Source organism: Sminthopsis crassicaudata, chromosome 5 (assembly GCF_048593235.1).
Source record: "Sminthopsis crassicaudata isolate SCR6 chromosome 5, ASM4859323v1, whole genome shotgun sequence".
NCBI classification, from domain to species: Eukaryota; Metazoa; Chordata; class Mammalia; order Dasyuromorphia; family Dasyuridae; genus Sminthopsis; species Sminthopsis crassicaudata.
In genome coordinates, this window is record NC_133621.1 from 104786442 (window position 1) to 104806757 (window position 20316).

Sequence of the window (20316 nt, forward strand, 5' to 3'; positions counted from 1 at the left end):
TTCCTGGTTTTATAATGAAAGAATATGAAAGTTTAAGTGTAGCAATTTTTCCCCCATCATAGCTATATTTTTTAGTCAGTAGGTTGAATGTTTTTTGTTCTTAGTACTCATCTTTCCATTCCTTCATTCACTCCCTTACTGCCTTCTTCCCTGTTCAGAAGTAAGAATAGGGACAGAGACTAAATCTGTGTTTTCATTAATATTGAATAGTACTAGGTAAGGAAAATTCTTTCACTAATACAGGTCAGCACCTCATTTTTAACTTATGATCTCAGAGCTATGATCTCAGAGGCAGTAATATCTGCAGAGCACTTTGCTCTGGTCACAGTGTCCATATGTGTCAGGAGGCAGGACTAGAACTCTGGCTGTCTATCCATTCAATATTCCCTATGGACTCTTAGGTCAAAAATATAATTTGGAAAGGCAGCTGAAAATCTTGGGCACAGTTGAGTAAAATTACGAATTGGGGGAGAGGATCTATTCAGAGAAAAAATGAATGACTTCTTGCTAGTCTCCAACTCTCTTTTTCCTGCTCAGATGCATTAAAGTGGGTTTTTGAACAAGAAGCAAAGAAGGTGGAGAAAAGAAATTGAATCAGAGGATTGTAGAGTTGGAAGGGTCTGTTGATACAAAGGAGTCTGAAATAAAGAGGATCGAACTGTAAGTTATAGAGTTATAGATCTTTTATCACAGCCTTGAGTATCAAGCCTTAAGCTTCTTTTGAAAGTGGGTTTTTTTTTAATTCATGCACACTATCTCTAAAAAGTCCCGGGTCATTTGCCAGGATTTTTAGTGCCCCTAGCACTAAACCATAGTCAGAAAACAAGATATAGAAAGGAGATGGAATAAGAATGAGGGACAGAAAGTTAGTGAAGGGCTTTGTGAATTTTTAAGCTAAGTGGATGTCATAGTAATAAATAATGTTTATTGGTACTTGTCATTTTGCTATATTATTGTAAACATATGAAATTTCATACTGAATTTATTTCTGGTGTGAAAAAAGCAACCTGAACATGAAAGGAAGAAAGAGAGAAAGAAAGGAAAGAATGAAAGAAGAAAGAAAAGAAAAGAAAAACATCTTCCCTAAAAATCACCAATCTCAGAGCATGTTAAGAATGTCTTATAATAGATTCAAATACAGTTACAGCAGAAAGGATAAATATAGAAGCAGCTTTTGGAACTAGGAGAAACGTTTCCTTTACACCCCCACCAATTTGTTGCTATGTATAAATACAGTGTACAATGAACATTCGTTTCATGTAAACCAATAAGCCATAAATGATACAGAACACCCTTTTTAGGCACTGTAGCAATAGGCTTTTATTTTCAAGAGGGTTGGCTACAGTGTAGTCATTTTAATGCCCCCTTCCAGCTGGTTAAAAACAGATCTTTCTCTGTTTGCCTTTTTTCTACTTTGGGGATTTAGTAGGAGTCTTGTTCTTTGAACAACTCTGTTGGAGGATTGATTTCTGGGCATCAAATGGAAGGAGAGAAGGTTATGGAAACTAAGTTCTGGGATAGAATTTAAATCCTCTTATTTAATTTTACTTCCTTTGGTAAAATCATTAAGCCTTTATTGCTTGGATGAAGTTAATTCATGAATTCCCTAAGCTTTTATTGAATACCTCTGTGTGCCCAGCAAGGTATTAGGGGGGTTAACAAACATTTATTAAGCACCTACTATCTGCTGGACACTGATACAGAGAAGGGCAAAAACAAAAACACAAAAGAAATACACACACACACACACACACACACACACACACACCCCAAAATAAAAACAAAGATAGTTCCTGCTCTTTAGGAGCCCACAGTCTAATGGGAGAGGCAACATGCAAACATTTAAGTCTAAACAAAATATATACATATATAGGTATGTGTTTGTGTTGTTGGAAATACTTTTAGAAGGAAGGTACAAAGGTTAGTAGGACTGGGAAAACTTCATGCAGAGTTGGGGGAGTGGGGGAGGGAGATCACAATGAAAATCCAATTTAGGAAAATATATATGTAAGAATCTGTTTATATGGTGACCAGAAACTGGGCTGTAAGGCAGGACATCAAATCACAGAGCCTTAGGTCTTGTGTTACATATTGCTTTGTATTAGTCCTCTTATCTTTGATGTCTATATTATCAGATTATCTACTAAATATGTATGTTATAGTAAAGTATTTTTAAATTTTTAAATGCCATCTCTAGCATTCTAAAGCTAAAAAGCTTTAGTCCCTAGAAGCTTCTCTTCCTCTACTTCATTCATTCATTTATTCTGTAAATCAACAAGCATTTATTAAGTTTATGATGTATCAGGCATTGTGCTATGTGTTTACTTCAGTGGCCAAGCCACAAATGAAACATTTATCTCTTTTATTGAAAGATATTCTTTCTTTTGGGATGAAACCCATACTCCTCATTTTTTTAGTGTCCCAAGAAGCAAGAATATTATAGATTTTGAGGAGGCAGTTTTGTGGATATCTGAGAAAATAGAAATTCCAGCTGACTCATGGAAAATTATACCAAAAATAATGGCTCTTATTGATACCTCTTACCACCTGGCATGACAGATATATTATTCCTATTTTAAAGATGAGAAAACTGAGGCCTGAGGTGGTAAAATGCCCTGGATCATCTAGTTAGTAAATGGCAGAATTAGAACTTAGACCCAATTTCTTTCCAAATTCAGTCTTCTTTTTATTATAGCACATAATATTCTCTTTGTTCAGCAACTGTAAAATCATCACATACTCTTCTACTCTTAGTATAAGATAAAGAGAGAAAGAAAAAGATAAGGAAAGAAGGAAAGGAAAGGAAGGAAAGAAGGAAAGAAAGAAGAATATAGAAAGAAGGAAAGAAAGAAAGAGAGAACCTCAGACACTTGAGGAAGTAAAAAAAAAAAAATCCTTGCCCTTGAGTAGCTTATAGTCCAATTCAGGGGCCTTTAAGCTCTCTTGTGGCATGGACTTCTTTGGCAGTCTGGTTAAGTTATGGACTCAGAGTAATGTTTTAGAGAATTACAGGAGAGGCTAATTTTAAGTTAGAGGTTAGTTAAAAAAAAAATTTTTTTTTTCATCCAAAGTTCATGTATCCTTCAGGCTAGAGTTTGTTGCTTTCACTTGGTTGATTTCTGGCTGGTTCTTCATTACTTTATTTGAGGATTTCTTTGCAGAGATACTAGAGGTTTGCCATTTCCTCCTCCCAACTCATTTTATATTAGAAAATAGAGGCAAACAAGGGTCAAATCACTTTCCTGAAGTCTCATAGCTATTAAGTGTGTAGATCTGGATTAGTGGGGTTTTTTATTTAATTAATTTATTTTTAATACATATTGCTTTATGAATCATGCAGAGAGAGAAATATCACAGAAAAAGGGAAAAAACTATGGGGGAAAAACAGAAAAAAGAAATGAAATAGTATTTGTTGATTTACACTCAATCTTTATACTCCTTTTTCTGGATGTAGATGGCATTTTCTGTGCAAATTCTATTGGGATTGCTTTGGATCACTAAACCACTGAGAAGAACCAAATCTTTCATAGCTGATCATCACACATTCTTGCTGTTACTGTGTACAATGTTTTCCTGGTTCTGCTTGTTTCACTCAGTATTATTTTGGGTAAAACTTTCCAGACCATTCTAAAATCAGCTTGTTCATCATTTTTTATAGGATAATATTCTATTACCTTCATATACTACAAACTATTTAGCCATTCCCCAATTAACAGGTAACTACTCATTTTCGAATTCTTTGCTATCACAAAAAGAGGTGCTACAAACATTTTTGCACATGTGGGCCCTTTCCCCTCCTTTATAATTTCCTTGGGATATAGACCCAGTTAGATAGTGTTTTGCTCTCCAGAATGGTTGGATCATTTCACAACTTGTGGAACTGAATTTGAATTTAGGAAGTTTAGTCTTCTTGACTTCAATGTCAGCACTTTATCCACTAAGCTACTCGGCTGCCTGGCCTAACTGAAGGAAAAAAAAAAAAAAAAAAAAGATAGAATGGCATTTTAAAATGCATAGAGTATTTGGAGATGCAAGTCAAGATTATTTCATTGGTGAAGTTGGCAACAATCATAAATTGATAAACTGGACAGAGGCAAAAGGAAGTCAACCAGGACTGTATAAGGGCTAGAGATCATGGCCTTTGAGGATCCATAGGGAGGAAATTGGGGCTTTTAAACTTGAGCAGAAGACTTAGAAGGAACATGATCGTTATTTTCAAGTCATCAAAAGTCTATCAAGTAGAAAGAGGGGTTAGATTTGTTCTTCTTGACCCCATAAGACAGAAGTATGGTAAAGGAGTAGGTAACTGAATTTAATAAGAGTAATGATTATGGTTAATGATTTTTTTAAATTTGAATCACAGGAAACCAAAGTCAGAGAAAAGAAGTATAAAGAGAATATTCTTGTTTTATTTGGCTTTGCTTTTGAAGCAAATTGTAGTGTAGAGATTTTCAGTTGTCTTGGACACAAGTGTGGTTTCTCATAAACAAAGGTAAACCCAACCAGAAAAACACCTTGCATTTATTTTAGTTTCAGCTCAGACATTTTTAGATTTAAAATAAATGTGTACATATGTATATACTACTATGAAAACATTTTAGATCCTAAAAATTAGAATTAGAAGAGACCTTAGAGATCAATTAGACCAATCCCTCATTTTAGAAATGAAGAAATTGAGACCTCAGATGGATAAGATTTACCTTTCTTCTAAGTGCCATAAAAAGCTTCCTGGCATTTACTGCACTGAGTTGAGTTCTCCAGTAGTCATTGGAAAAAACAGAAGTATGTTTGTAGAAAGTTGCAATTAGTAGTTAACTACTCAAAAGTCTCCTCTAATTTTTTAGTTGTTCCTTCTGCAATATAATGATTTTTGTGAGACATCCTTTTGTTTAAATAAATAATAGCACTTACATTAGAATTGCTTGTTCATTTCCTCTCATTATTCACTACTTCAGAAGATCCCTGGTTTCATCTGTTTGGTTTCTCTATCAAGCAACACATATAAATGTATTCCAAATCAAATATAAGGGTGTAACGTGCTCTCCTGGCAGTTACAATTACTAGTCTGTCCTAGACCCACCAGAGCACCTTTGACCACTGTCCTTTGCAGTGTGAGCTCTACCCGGCTCGCCTCCTCTGAGGCCTTCTAAGGTCTCTGGCCACAATCTCTTGAATCTATAGCTTAGTAACCGGTAGCGCACTCAAGAACAACCACATGTAATCTTAAAAGCCTTTATTATACCTACTCACATAATGCCCTAACTGATGCCCTGACTTGTTGGTTCCCTGGTGAACACCTGGTCAGAAGACCCATGTGTTCACTACCAAAATCCTTACCTCTTTCGGCTACCCATCTTGGCTTGGCCACCCAGCTAGGGAGCCAGGGTGAACAGCAGGAGGTTAAAAAGAGGGCGGTTGCTGCCTGCAGTGGGCTTATATAGGGCCTGTGAGGTCACACACACAGCCAATCAGCGAGAGAGTCACCCATTACAAAACTATCTCAATATGGCCAGGATCCCGCCCAAGGGCAGTCCTAATATCCACAGAAATTACTTCTGGGCCTCAATCCCGATGCACTGTGTCCGCCCATTTAAAGGGCCCTTACAATTCCCTTTCTCTTGTTTTGCGGGAACCGCACATCTCACCAAGCTAAACTTTTAGCACCAGCTATAGTTCACTTGGTCCATGAGATGACAGAGTGTTATGCCCAAGGAGGTACAAAGCAGCAGATCAGTAAACAGAAGTATGACAATGAGAATCAGGCTCAACAGTGGCCCAAGTGTTCAACCCATTCATCAAAGTCATACTCGAGATAATAAGCCAAAGAGGTTGGATGCCAATGAGGTAGGATGTCAACACTGAGGTGGGAAGTCAACAAGGTAAAACATCACAATTCTAGTTAACAAATTTCAGTGAGGTAGGTTGTCACAATTCTAGTTACATTCATCACAGTTCTAGACCAATTCTAGTTTCTTACAATTTTCTGTTGCACTTTTCACACTCCTAGAACAATTCTAGCTTATCACAATTCTCAATTGCACTTGTCACAATCCTAGAGCAATTCTAGTTTCTCACAATTCTCTATTGCACTTTTCACAATTCTAGAACAATTCTAGTTTCACAGGTGCACATAAGCAAAGTCATGTCCAGTAACATTGTCTCAATAACAATGGCAGGTGGGTGTGTTGGTTTTTCACCCACTAATTTAAAAGCATAGTCCTTCAATAGAAAGCATAGGGCAAAGCCTCTTCCCAGGCCACCATATGGCAAGTGGCCACGGGAGAAGCAAGCAGGCCCATTGTCCATTTACAGTCTTTATATTGCGTATCACCCAAAACAATCCATTTCAGCTGCAACACTGGAACTGTGTCTGCTGTCTCTGGTGTCATGGTCAGGAGGGACATTGCTGCCATCAGCGTCTGAAGGGCTGCGGACATCTGGCTGGTCCCTCTGGCTGGTTGTCTGGTCCTTCTCTTGGATCCCCAGGTTACAAATGTCTCTGGTGGGGATGAACTCTGCTGCTGGATCTGCACCTAGGAAGGAATGTCCCCGGGGCCCAACTTGGGCCTTTCCAAATGCCATCCAGGCCTTTCCACATCACAGTGGAAACAAAGTTGTTGTCAAAAAGATTAACAAGTCAGACAAAAGTCAGTCTGTCACTTAGCTGCACTTTCTGTGTATGCCCGAAGTGCATTGCTAAGGTAAAATGCAAAGAATTTAAAAATGTAAAACCAAAATAATTTAAAAGTGTAAAACCGAAATAGATTAAAAATATAAAACCAAAATAACTTTAAAATGTAAAATCAAAATACTTTGAAGATGTAAAATCAAAAATGTTTAAAAATGTAAAATCAAAATTTAAAAATTGTAAGCAATCACATATCCCAAAATTCCCTTCTCTTGTTTAGAAGAGATCTTGGGGATAGTCTGTGCAGTAATGACTTTACTAGAACACTCGGCTATATCCCTGAATTCTTTTGCCTAAAAATCAAAGTTTGAGTTTCTGATACCGAATTGTACTCCAGGAGTGTGAATCAATAAATCTGATATTACTTTTCCTCCTGGGTCAAAGATCACACACTGTCTATTTATTCTAGTGATTAAAACAGCAATTTTCCAACCCATTCTAGACATAGACACTGTTTTATAAGTACCCGTGGGGGGTTGGGAAATCAAGCTCACCTGTGGAAGTGGAAAATCCACGAGGTAAGAAAAGAGGAGTTCCAACTCTCCAAAGACGATCCTAGCAGTTTTACAAGTATAAAACTCCACTCTCTCTAACTGCAAGGTCTTGTCCCTGTAAGGTTTCTTAGAAATTAACTGAACTGTATTTTTAAAACTTTTCTGATTATACTCAATACCCCACAATTCCTTTTTGCCTTGGGGCATAAAGCCTACTCCGGTCCTTTGAAAAGACACAGGAGTTTTGAATGGATTAATGGGCAGTGCTGATGGTATTATCGCCCTTCCTTTTCCTCCTCCCCCTTCTCCCTTGGCCCAAGAAGATGAGGCAGAGGGAAGAAGAATTGGAAAATCCCCCAAAGGCTGATTCCAAATCAAACCTGAGCTTTGCACATAAAAAGAACTAAACTTCTTCTCAATGGAAGAGTAATGGATAAATTCCTTAAAACAACAATGCAGGAGGTAAACCAACAAAATGCTAAGAATTTCTACAACTTTAGTCCATGTGGTTCGTTTATTTCCTTCCTTAGTTTCAGCCACTGGTTTGAACTCTTCCTGTTCTATCTGTAGTAACCTAGCTTTTTCTTCTTTCTCTATCTCCATCTGTAGTTTAACCTGCAATTCCAGCAACTCTTGCTGTGGCATTTTATACTCTATACTGTCATACATACGCACTAGCTCTAGGTTGCTCCCTCTCCGAGCTATATTTACTGGGTGTGGGGATAGCCTTTGTGGAGCTTGATTACAAGCTTCCTGCTGTTCTTCAGTGGTGATCTTTGTTAAAAGATCTTCCATCTGGCTCTTTAACCTCTTGGGATATAAGCATTATGTTCAGCTGTGTCCTTGAGTCTGATCCCAGATTTACCTGGGTCCATATTGCTTCTCTGTCTTCCCTCTTAAGTGGCGTTTCTACCGGATCTTTCAGAATATTAATTCTGAATATTAAATATTTTCAAAACCTGATAATTTCTGATGCGTCCACCACGTTGGGCGCCATTTGTAACGTGCTCTCCTGGCAGTTACAATTACTAGTCTGTCCTAGACCCACCAGAGCACCTTTGACCACAGTCCTTTGCAGTGTGAGCTCTACCCGGCTCGCCTCCTCTGAGGCCTTCTAAGGTCTCTGGCCACAATCTCTTGAATCTATAGCTTAGTAACCGGTAGCGCACTCAAGAACAACCACATGTAATCTTAAAAGCCTTTATTATACCTACTCACATAATGCCCTAACTGATGCCCTGACTTGTTGGTTCCCTGGTGAACACCTGGTCAGAAGACCCATGTGTTCACTACCAAAATCCTTACCTCTTTCGGCTACCCATCTTGGCTTGGCCACCCAGCTAGGGAGCCAGGGTGAACAGCAGGAGGTTAAAAAGAGGGCGGTTGCTGCCTGCAGTGGGCTTATATAGGGCCTGTGAGGTCACACACACAGCCAATCAGCGAGAGAGTCACCCATTACAAAACTATCTCAATATGGCCAGGATCCCGCCCAAGGGCAGTCCTAATATCCACAGAAATTACTTCTGGGCCTCAATCCCGATGCACTGTGTCCGCCCATTTAAAGGGCCCTTACATAAGGGCATTAAGTAATAGAGATTTTTTGAGGAAATAATTACTTTCAAGTGAGACAATAAGGGAATATTTCAAAGAGGAGGTGAAATTCAATTTAGCAATGATTTAACAGAAATGGCATTGAACTAAGGGGAAGGCCACCTAGGTTCTAGTCCTATTTTTACCCCAAACTAGCTGACCTAAGCCATCTTATTCAGCTTGCTTCCTCATCTATAAAACGAGGTCACCAAAGCAGCTTCTATATTCTAATTCTTATGACTTTGGGTAGGTATATTGTAAGCAGGAAGGACACTGTGAGCAAAGTCATAGAAGAAAGAAAGAGCAGGATATGTTTGAAGGACCATGGAGTATCTGATAGGTAGTAGCAAGAGGTAGCATTTGAGAGTTGGATTGGAAACCGTGTTGTAGAAAACCTCAATGCTAGCCTAAGGAATATAATATTGCTATTATTATTTTAATTAAAAAAGCATTTACTTTCTCCCCTTGCTGTCTCTCCTTTAACTGAGTGGAAGGAACTCATAAATATTTGCATAATCAAGCAAAAATAATTCTACATTGGCCATGTTCAAGAAGTTATCTCATTCTTTACTTTGAATCTACTACTTTTCTGTCAGGAAGTAAAAAAAAAAAAGCAGAACCAGGAATACATTGTACACAGTAATAGCAAGAATGTATGATGATCAACTATGAAAGACTTGGTTCTTCTCAGTGGTTCAGAGATCCAAAGCAATCCCAATAGACTTTGGACAGAAAATCCATCTGCAATCAGGAAAAAAAATATGAAGATTGGATGTAAATTGACAAATGCTAAATTCACTTCTTTTTTCCGTAATTTTTCCCTTTTGCTGTGATTTTTCTCTCCCAACATGATTCACAAAGCAATGTATATTAAAAATAAATTAGATTAAAAAAAAAAAACTAATCCATCTCCATTCACTTACTAGCTATGAGACCTTAGGTGAGTTATTTGATCCTGTTTGCCTCTATTTCCTAAACTATTAAATGATTTGAGAGAAGGAAATAGCAAACAGCTTTAGTATTTCTGCAAAGAAAACGTCAAATGAGGTAATGAAGAGCCAGCCAGAAATCAAACAACTGAATAACAACAAACTGTAACATGAAGAGTGCATGAACTTGGATTAGAAAAAAAACCACATCTTTCTTTATTCTGCTCTAACTGAAAATTAGTCTTCTTCATCATTGTTCTGTTGGAATTATTATTCATCATTGCATTGATAAGTCTTTTGAAGTTCTTTGCTTTTACAATGTTTTTGTTATTGCAAAAATTTTTCTCATGGTTCTGCTCATTTGCACTGGATCAGTTCATACAAGTCTTCTGAGGTTTCTCTGAAACTATACCTTTCATCATTTCTTATGACATAATATCATTCCAGTATAATTACATGTCATAATTTAGTCAGCCATTTTCAATTTTTAGAAACTCCTTAAGTTCCAGTTCTTTGCTACTATCATTTTCTTTAGAGCTAGAATGCTAGTTATAACAGTAAAATAAGAAAAAGAAATTGAGGGAATAAGTATATGCAAAAAGGAAACAAAATTATTACTTTTGCAGATGACATAATATATTTAGAGAACCATTGAGAATAAATTAAAAATAAGTGAAAAAGTAACTATTGAAAAATAACATCATATAAAAATCATAAATATCAAGCATTCTACATATTACCAACAAAAATTAGTGAGAAGAGATTAAAAAAAAGTTCCATTTAAAATAACTATTAATGTGGAAGATATTTGGGAATCTCCCTGTCAAGATACACATATGAACTATATAAATATAATTACAAACCCTTTATTTGGTCCAAATTAAAAAATAGAGGTATCAATGGATTAGATTAGGTAAACCACATTCTGAAGAAAATGAACTTGGTAGACGTGTTCTTAACCTATCCTAATCTTAATGGGATTTCCCCTCCCCCAAACAACAACAACAAAACTAAATCTCAGCTGTAGGAACCCCTTATTGTGTGAGAATTGACCTTATTTGTTTTGTGGTGCTTAATAATATTTAATAATACTTGGTTCTCTTGAATCCTAGCTTAAAAGACTATTTAGCCTTTTAAAAAATTTTTTCATATGAGAAGATGGGGATGGGGGGGTGAGGAAAGCGGGGGGTGGTATAGGGCATGTTGAGTAACTTGCTCAAAATCACACAGATTAGGGGCAGCTAGGTGGCACAGTGGATAGAGCACCAGCTCTGAATTCAGGAGGACCCGAGTTCAAATCTGGTCTCAGACACTTAACACTTCCTAGCTGTGTGACCCTGGGCAAGTCACATAACCCCAGCCTCAAGGGGGGGAGAAAAAAAAATTACACAGATTATAATAAAAAGCAGAATTGGGATTTGAACCCAGGTCCCCGACTCCAAATTTGGTGCATTTTTTACCAAACCATGCTATGCTACCTTCTTTTATTCAGGAAGGGAAAAGAATCACTTGTTTTCTCTCTTTTTCTCTCTCCTCCCCATTTTACCTTAGAATCAGAGTTTAGCCAGTCTTTCTAAAACTGCAAATATAGCTGTTACATCATATTTAATTTTGTCTGTTCAGCCACCCTAATTTAGGTTGAAGTGAAGTCTGTACAACTAAGCCTAATATCTCTAGATTCTGATCCCATAGAGATGTGGTCCCTTGCCATGGATGGCATGGCACAATGTAATTATATTGTATTTATGCAAGTCACAGGCTCCACAATGTAACAGAAAAGATAAATGGGACAACTTGGCAAAATACTGGCAAAAGAAAATAGAGAAGGGGACCAGAAAATTTCATCTTCTTTTCTTATTGCTCAGTTATCAGAAGCCATCTTCTACCAGAGGAGACTGAAATGATTATTGTCACCTCCTTGTACCGTGCTCTCCTGGCAGTTACAATTACTAGTCTGTCCTAGACCCACCAGAGTACCTTTGACCACTGTCCTCTGCAGTGTGAACTCTACCCGGCTCGCCTCCTCTGAGGCCTTCAAAGGTCTCTGGCTACAATCTCTTGAATCTATAGCTTAATAACCGGTAGCGCACTCAAGAACAGCCACGTGTAATCTTAAAAGCCTTTATTATACCTACTCACATAATGCCCTAACTGATGCCCTGACTTGTTGATTCCCGAGTGAACACCTGGTCAGAAGACCCATGTGTTCACTACCAAAACCCTTAACTCTTTTGGCTATCCATCTTGGCTTGGCCACCCAGGCTAGGAAGCCAGGGTGAAGAACGCCAGGTTAAAGAGGGCGATTGCTGCCTGCAGTGGGCTTACATAGGGCCTGTGAGGTCACACACACAGCCAATCAGCGAGAGAGTCACCCATTACGAAGCTATCTCAATATGGCCAGGATCCCGCCCAAGGGCAGTACTAATATCCACAGAAATTACTTCCAGACCACTCAATCTCCCGATTTGCTGTGGCACCCATTTAAAGGCCCCTTATACCTCCTATCTCCTCTGAGGGTGAAGAAGGAACTGATATTATGGGGAAATCATCTTGAAGGACTCACATCCATTTCAAAACTGTTTGGAGTCATTATAGAAAGCAGGCTCACTGATATGATTCTGGCTCAATAGATTAATAGAAGAGGCCCAATAGAAGCTTGCAATCTGTGTGCAAACTCAGTGTAGTCACCCATCTTCTGGTAATAAAGCCCATCTTATGCTTCCTGTACTGCCCTTCACAACTAAACATGAAATGGTGTTGACCCAGCTTCATACTTGGCCTTATTCACCAGCTCCAAAAGATTTCTGGTTATTTCAAAAATTAAATCCCTTCTCAAAGGATAAAAATGGACCAGCCCTAAGAAGATTGTAGAGAATATAGTATAGGTCCTGAAAGCAATTTCAAGAGAAGTTCCGAAGTCCTTTATCAATGACAATAGAGTTTAAGGTTCTTAAACCATATGGTTCATAGACTTCCCCTAGTGAGGGAGCCGTGGGATCATTGATTTATAGGTTGAAATAGCTTTGGAGGTCATCGAACCTAACTCTTTCATTTCATAGCTGAGAAAGCTGAGATCCGGAGGATTAAAATGATTTTCCCTAAGTCACTGGGAGTATATGGCAAGGAAAGATTTGAACACAGATCCTCTTGCTTAAAATCCAGCTCTTTTCATAATAGATTAAATATCAGCCGGTCTGCCCCGTTCTTTTGTTTTATATACAAGAAACTGAGGTCTAGCGATTAAATGTCTGATCCAAAGTCAGGTAAGAGGGAGAAATAAGGGGAAATGAACATTTATATAGTGCCTGTTATACATCAAGCAGTACGTGAAATGCTTTACAAACATTATGTCATTTGATTTTTATAGAAACTCCATGAGGTAGGTACTATTATCTCCATTATACAATTGAGGAAACTGAGAAAGAGTTTTAGTAACTTGCCCAGAAACCCAAAGCTAGGAACTGTCTGGAACCAGATTCGAACTTAGGTCATCTTTCTGTCAGGTCCAGTACTCTATCCTTATGCTACACTAGCTGTCATGTAGTAAGGATCAGAAGTGTCCTTTGAACTGTGGTGTGCTGATTTCATAATCTTGGCGTTAGAAAAGTTGAATTTGAGTCCCAGCTTTTATAGAATTCTTAACTCTGCTTTAGTGCCTATTGTGATTTCTGGGGAATTAATCATATTTAGTCCCCACATATCATATATTTTAGGATTACCAGAGATTCAGGAGTTCCACAGTGACTAAATGTGTTGCACAAAGACAAAACTGAATAGGCAAAGTTTGTTGTCAGTGACCCCAAAGCTATCCTTTGAGTTTGGCCCTTCCCAATGCCTTATTTTCCTCCTATTTACTCCTTTTCTTGTTTTTTGAGGACTGACTAAAGTAAGACCACAATCTTCTTTCTTTCTACCTCTTTAATACTTTCCTGTTGTTATTACATCCTACTGGGGCCAGGCTTCCTGTGCTTTCTGAGGTGATGGTTAGCTAATCTAATAATGCATTTGTCACTAGACAGATTGCACAGTTCTTGGTGCATAGTAGGCTTTAAAGAAACACTTCTTGTTAGGCTGATGGCTTAATTTGTTCATCCGCTTCCTATCTGGCTTTCATCTAGCCTGCCTTTGTTTGGGGGAGGACTGCTCCATTAAATTCCATTTGCTTGGCTGAGTACATATGTGCTAGGGGCACTGAGGGCCTCTAAAGAGGTCAGTGAGATCTTTCTTTTATGACATTTCTCTTTTAGAATCATCTTAAAAGTCTATAGCCTTCGTCTCTCATTCCCCTTCCCTTGGCAACTGCCAGCCCCTTTTCTCGGCTACCACCCTCCTACACTACTCCCATCTGTTACCTCCTCCTCACAGCCTCACACCTGACAATGTCCCACATTCTTCTTACCACTAGGCCCTTCTCTTTTCTATCACATTTGTAGTCACTGAAAAATGGAATTCCCTTGCTCTCCTCAGTGATTTCCTTACTGAGAATCTGAGGAATTAACCCTGTATCTTCTCCCATCCTGTTCCCTGTCATAACTAATGTCCTTATGAATTTTAGGATTCTGAGAGATCAAAATTCTCATCATCATTTCTATGGTGATTAAATATGTTGCACTGAGGCAGAATTGATGAAATTTATCTTAAGTGCCCCTAGCTCTTTCCCTTCTGGATTGGTGTGTTGCTCTCCTCCCGTTTACTCCTCTCCATTTTTGTTTAGCTCTCAATCTCCTTCCCCTCCCTACCTCTTACTTGTGCTATTGACATCCCATCCTTCTAGGACCATGTTTTCTCTGTCTTCCAAAGTGAGTGAAGCTAATTTAATAATGCATTTGTCATTATTAAAGCTAGCTTTCAAGATTGTCCTCAGTTTCAACTTCTTGTTTATCCTGAAGTTTGCTCTGAAAGCCACATTTGTGATCCTATGGGGTTGTGCTTTTAATTTTTTTCCTTTCTTTCTTCTTTTCCTCTTTCATGTTCCCTGTGCACACTTTCTCTTTCTCTGTTTAATTTTCCTTAGCAAGCATCATGTTTACTTTCTAAACTACAGCCTTGTATTGATTTTCTTTATGCTTTATAGAAACAATTCATCTTGGTCTCGCATGCCTCTCCTGATAAATTACCCTTTCTCTCACCCATCTCCTCTTAGATTCTGCCCACCAAACCAGAAACCAAGTTTATCTGAATTTTATCTTCTGCTGTGAAAGTTAGACATGATTTATCAAGGGATAAATTTTTTTATATTAAGATGACTGCCTAGCTGATGGCAGACACAAAAACTTGAAAAGGTTTGCATCCTAGCATCAGCCTTTTCATGGAGGAAGAAAATTGTTCTAAAGGCCCTATGTGGTTTAGGAATTTTGTATTATAAGGAGTAAGCTCCATATAAGTTGGGAGCATATGTAAGAGTGAAAGTGAATGAAAGTCAAATTTGTAATTTTTGTCCACAGGTAGTACTACCAGAGGACAGTTCTCAAATCCAAAAGGACTTGGATTCATATCCCATCTCTGACACTAGTTATGTGACTTTGGATAAGTTATATGAGCCTCAGTTTCCTCATCTGTAAAACCAAAGTGTCTATACTATCTAGTCCCTGAAGTTCCTTCCACTACTAAATCTATGATTCTGTGATTTTCATTGTATTTCTTTCCGCTTGTTTTCATTTTTATGAAGACTTTAGGACTGTCCACAGCACTGTAATTTTCCTAAGAACTATTTTTTCTAATTTCAGTCAAGCAGAGGCATATATGTTTACATTCACCTCTTTTCTTCCCTTCCTCATCTGGTAACCACTTTCTCCCAGTCCTTTACTGGGGCATTGAGTTTTCACTGAGCATGTTGGTGAGGTCTTTCCATTCTCAGTGCACTGACCCTGCTAAGTTTATTTAGCTAGAAGTGAGGTATACTTGTGCTTCCACAGAATTCATCTCCTTTTCTAGGTATTCAGATTCAAAACCAAAACCAAACCAAACCAATCCAAACCAACCAACCAACAACAACAACAACAAAAAAAAAAAAAAACCCAATCCAACAAATAAAGCAAACCTCTGGCACTATCCATCCTACTGGAACCTATGACCTATGTAATGTCTTCTGATTTTCTTTTCTCTCTGTTTTCTCTTCTTGCTGCAGGAAAGCAATCTCTCGGTCAGGCCTCCAGCATTTGGCTCCGGTGCATTCCCTCAGCCTACCTATTGCCAATGGTCCAGCGAAGGAACCCAGAGCAACACTAGACTGGAGTGTAGGTGTTGGTTTTGAATTTTAAAAATTAAAATATTTTACCACAATTAAATGCTTTTCCTGTTCTCTATACTGTGATACATTTGACTCATACCTTTTGTATATTTTTCAGATGGTAATGAGGGTGATTGATGTTCCCTGACTCAAATCTATATACAGTGTTACCTCACTTAATGAATCCCTTGGAATACATCATTTATATAAATCTTGTCCTACTTAAAAAGGAAGACCAAAATGATGACTAGCTCTAATATGGTCCTAACTTTATAAATCATTATAGCATTATGGAATTTAGAACTGGAAGGGGTCTTTTGGGAGATCAGGGATATCATGATATATGATATAGGAGATCATTAAAACCAGTCCTCCCAGCACCATTTTGCCAACAAGGAAATAACCCAAAATAATCACAGAATCATAGAAATGGAATATTTGAGAAGTGTTGGGAAGGGCTTCAGTAGACATCCAACCCAATATTAGGGCATTTAAGTGGTTTAGTGGATAAAATACTGGGCCTCAATTCAAAAAGAACTGACTTCAAATGTAACTCAAGATACTTACTAGCTATATGTGCCCAGGCAAATCACTTAGCTTCTGTCTGCCTCAGTTTCCTAAACTATATAACAGAGATAATAATAGCACCATCTCCCAGGGTTGTGAGGACCATTTGAGATAATATTTGGGAAATATTTAGCACAGTGCCTGGTAGATAGTAGGTGCTTAGTATATAATGTTTCCTTTTTCTCCTCTTCTCCCATATACAAAAGAAAGGCTCTTTTATAATGAGGTGAAGTGAGTTGGCCTAGATCACACAGATCACATTTGAATAGGGAAGACTTGAATAAATCTTCTGAGCACAGAGCCAGTACTTTCTACATGAGAGTAGATCGTCTCTTTGGAACACGAGGCTTGTATGTGTCTGCGGCTACTGTTTATAGTATTACTAGGTGAAATGTGTTTGTTTCTGCACAACAGAAGAGAAATAATACCCAAAGGGCAAACTTGCAAAGTATGATTTCTGGTTCCCACCCTTCTTTTTTGCTTAATTTTTCTTCTTTCTTGATCACATCTCCTCTGAGGACTTTTCCTCTCTGCTGGCAAAACACTTGGTGATAGCTGTTGATTGATAGACTGACTAGTGAACAAAGATTCCATAAAGGGATTTTAGGCAACTTCAAAATAATTGGAGATTTTTTTTTTTTAAGAAGGAGAAGTAAGACAGGGAAAATTGAACTCATGCTAGGTCTCAGCTGAAGATAAAACTGATTTAAACAATTATTCTTGGAGATTAAGAATTATCCTTTTTGATTATTTGTCATCTATGGGAAGGGATGGGGTAAAGGGGGAAAAATTGGAAAACAAGATTTTAAAAGAGTCAGTGTTGAAAAATTATTCTTGCATATGTTTTGAAAATAAAAAAAAGATTTAATAAAAAACAAACAAAAAAGAGTTGTCAGAAGGAGTGGCATCTCAACGTTTCACTAACAGTAACATCCATTCTTCTGAGACTAAATTGAGGACTAGCTTGCTAAAACTGCTGGAGACTTAGTCTTAGGGATGACTGAGAGACAGGGAAATTTTCTTCCAAGACCTATAATATTTTGAATATATCTGTCTGGAAATCTACTCTAGTCTAGACTGACCCAGTTTCAGATTGTCTCTCTTTTCCCCCTCCTCCTTCTTTCTCTGACTAAGCCTTTCCCTATCCTTAATCCAATCTCTGTCCTTCCCTTCCTTTGTTAACAAAAACTCTCAGATATATACATTTACTTATAAATAGATATATATATTATATATGTATAAATACATACATATACAGTATATATGTATAAATATATATACACATATATGTTGTTTCCAAGAGTTTTTAATATTTTAATTGATTTTTCATATTATAATCTATCCTTTTCTGATGTCCTTAAATGCTTTCCTAGTATTTTCTATTAGTATTGCTCATGATGATAAAGTTTCTGGCAAAGGAAAATCATGTTTTTTAAATGTTTGCTTTTTGTTAATGGACTTACCAGTATTAAGGCTTGAGAGAGCTCAGATGCTTGCTTGGCTTTTTCTGAGGATATTCAGGTAGGAGGCTGACTATCCCTTTCAGAGTTTTCTAGTGTTTCAAGTTAGTTATTTAATGAAAACTTAGATCATAATAGCCTGCATTTTGACTGGGGAGAATTTCAATTCAATTTAGTGTTTTAAGCACTTACTACTGTACCAGGCATTATGGTAAGTGCTTAAAGATTCAGTTAAGAAAAAGAAATGCAGTCCCTGAAGGAGCTTACAATCTAATGGGGAAGACAATTCAGAAAGAAATTGTAAAGTAGAGGAGTGCTGAGGGAGTTGGAAAAGTGCTAAGTATCTAAAACTTTATGAAAAAGCATGACATTGAGATTTCTTATCAGGACAGGGAATTATATTCAAGTCAAACTAAGCTGCAAATGGAAAGCAGAGAATTAGCATTTTTCATATCTAGCCCCAATAGAGACCCACCATGTTATTTCATGTTCATGTCATACCACTCTGTCTCCTTCTCAACCCCACACTCCTACATGTGTTTTCGTTTATTGGATGTAAGCTCCTTGAGGGTAGGGCTTATCATAATTTGGTTGTTTTTGTATTGTGGGATTGGGTGTTGGGAGAACTAGGTTCTAGTTTTAGCTCTATTATTAGCTAGCTATGTTTCTTTGGTTAAGACATGAATCCTCTCCAGACCTCATTTTTCTTATTTGCAAAACACGTTTGGAATAGATGACCTTTGAAAATTTTTTCAGTGTTATTATACCACAATTCTATGAACTTTATGTATATAGGTAGTAGTGAATGATCGGGTAAGGTTACCAAGATACAAATAGGCAGTTAGCCTTAGACTCTATAATGGTAGCTTGGTTCATTAATAGTTGCCCCATGATTTACATGCCGTGAGTAACAAATTTCTCCAAAGATCCATTCAAGAACATATGAAAAAAGTTTTAATTAAGCTCTAATGAAGTTCCAGACCCTGATCTCCACCTCCCCTGATCCAATAAGTTTTCCAGGACACTGCAATGCCTCTTTGGTGAATAGAAAGTTAGAATATTTGGATCCTGAAAAACTGAATTTCTGACCACTAAGGTCATGCAGTGGATAGAGTGCTCAAGCTGGAGTCAGGAAGATCTGAATTCAAATGTGATCTCACACACTTCCTAACTTTGTAATGCTGGAAAAGTTACTTAACCTCTGCCTAATTTTCATCAACTACCAAATGGTAATAATAATAATGATAGCATGTACCTCTCAGATTTGTTGTGATCATTAAATAAGATCATATTTGTAAACTACCTAGCACAGTGTTTGGCACATAGTAGATGCTTAAAATGCTTGTTCTCTCCTTCTTGTTGGATTAGTTATTTGCATGCATATATTTTATTCTCAAAAAGTATAGTATATGCTACCAGAGAGTGCTCATATCTATTTTTCTATTTCTGGAGCATAGGAGCATAGATTTAGAGTTGCCATAATCTTAATGGTCATCTTGTCAAAATACTTAATCTTATAAAGGGAGAAACTTATACTTTATCATACTTTTTAAAAGAAGAGACCCAATAAGCTGAATTGGTTTATTTAGTTCATTAAAGTAGAATGGTAGCTAGGTGATACAATGGATTTCCAGCTCTATCTTAACTAAATTAAAATCACCCAATCCCCAGTAACACCTACTCTGGGAAAATACTTTCAATTAACAGGAATTGGACAGGAGATGGAATGAAAATATTAAGGAAACAGAAGGAATGGCCAATGTCTTTGACTTTAGGAAACATGCCCACAACTTTACTAAACAACATTAAGCGATGATCATGATCTTCGTGAGGACAAAGAACTATGAGGCAGCTAGATGCCATAGTGGATAGTACATGGGACTTGCAATCAAGAAGATAAGATTTTGAATCTTGCCTGAACACATAATTGATGGATAAGCAAGTCATTTAAATTCTCAGCCTCAGTGTTCTAATCTGTAAAAATGGAAACCTTACAAGTTGTTGTAAAATAAAATGAAAATTAAAATGATTTGCAAACTTTAAACCATAATCCAGATGTCGTAAACTGTGACTTAACTGAATCTGTAAGAAGTTTGCTCTTTGAGTTCTTCTGACACCACAGTGAAGCAGTTGTATACTTTGAACAAAAAATGTATGTGTTTTGCTGGGAAGTGATTGTAGATGAAGGCTGCCAGAGAAATGAGAGGCAAAAATCTGCCATCTCAAAAATAGTTTTTAGAGGAAAAAAACTTGCTTTCTTAAGTGGTTGTAGAAGAAGAGTATATCAGTGGCTGGGGCAAAGACTGGTTTATTCATAACACTGGCACTGTTACACACTTGCTGAACATTGCCATTGCCC

The 20316-nt window shown here is 37.5% G+C and overlaps 1 protein-coding gene across 1 annotated transcript in view; it reads left to right on the forward strand.

Annotated features, from left to right (window-relative positions):
• Positions 1 to 20316, forward strand: part of DGKI (diacylglycerol kinase iota) — a 570574-nt gene that overhangs the window by 140710 nt on the left and 409548 nt on the right. The window contains 1 exon segment of the mRNA XM_074267817.1: positions 15829 to 15937. Coding sequence (XP_074123918.1) covers positions 15829 to 15937 — 109 coding nt within the window.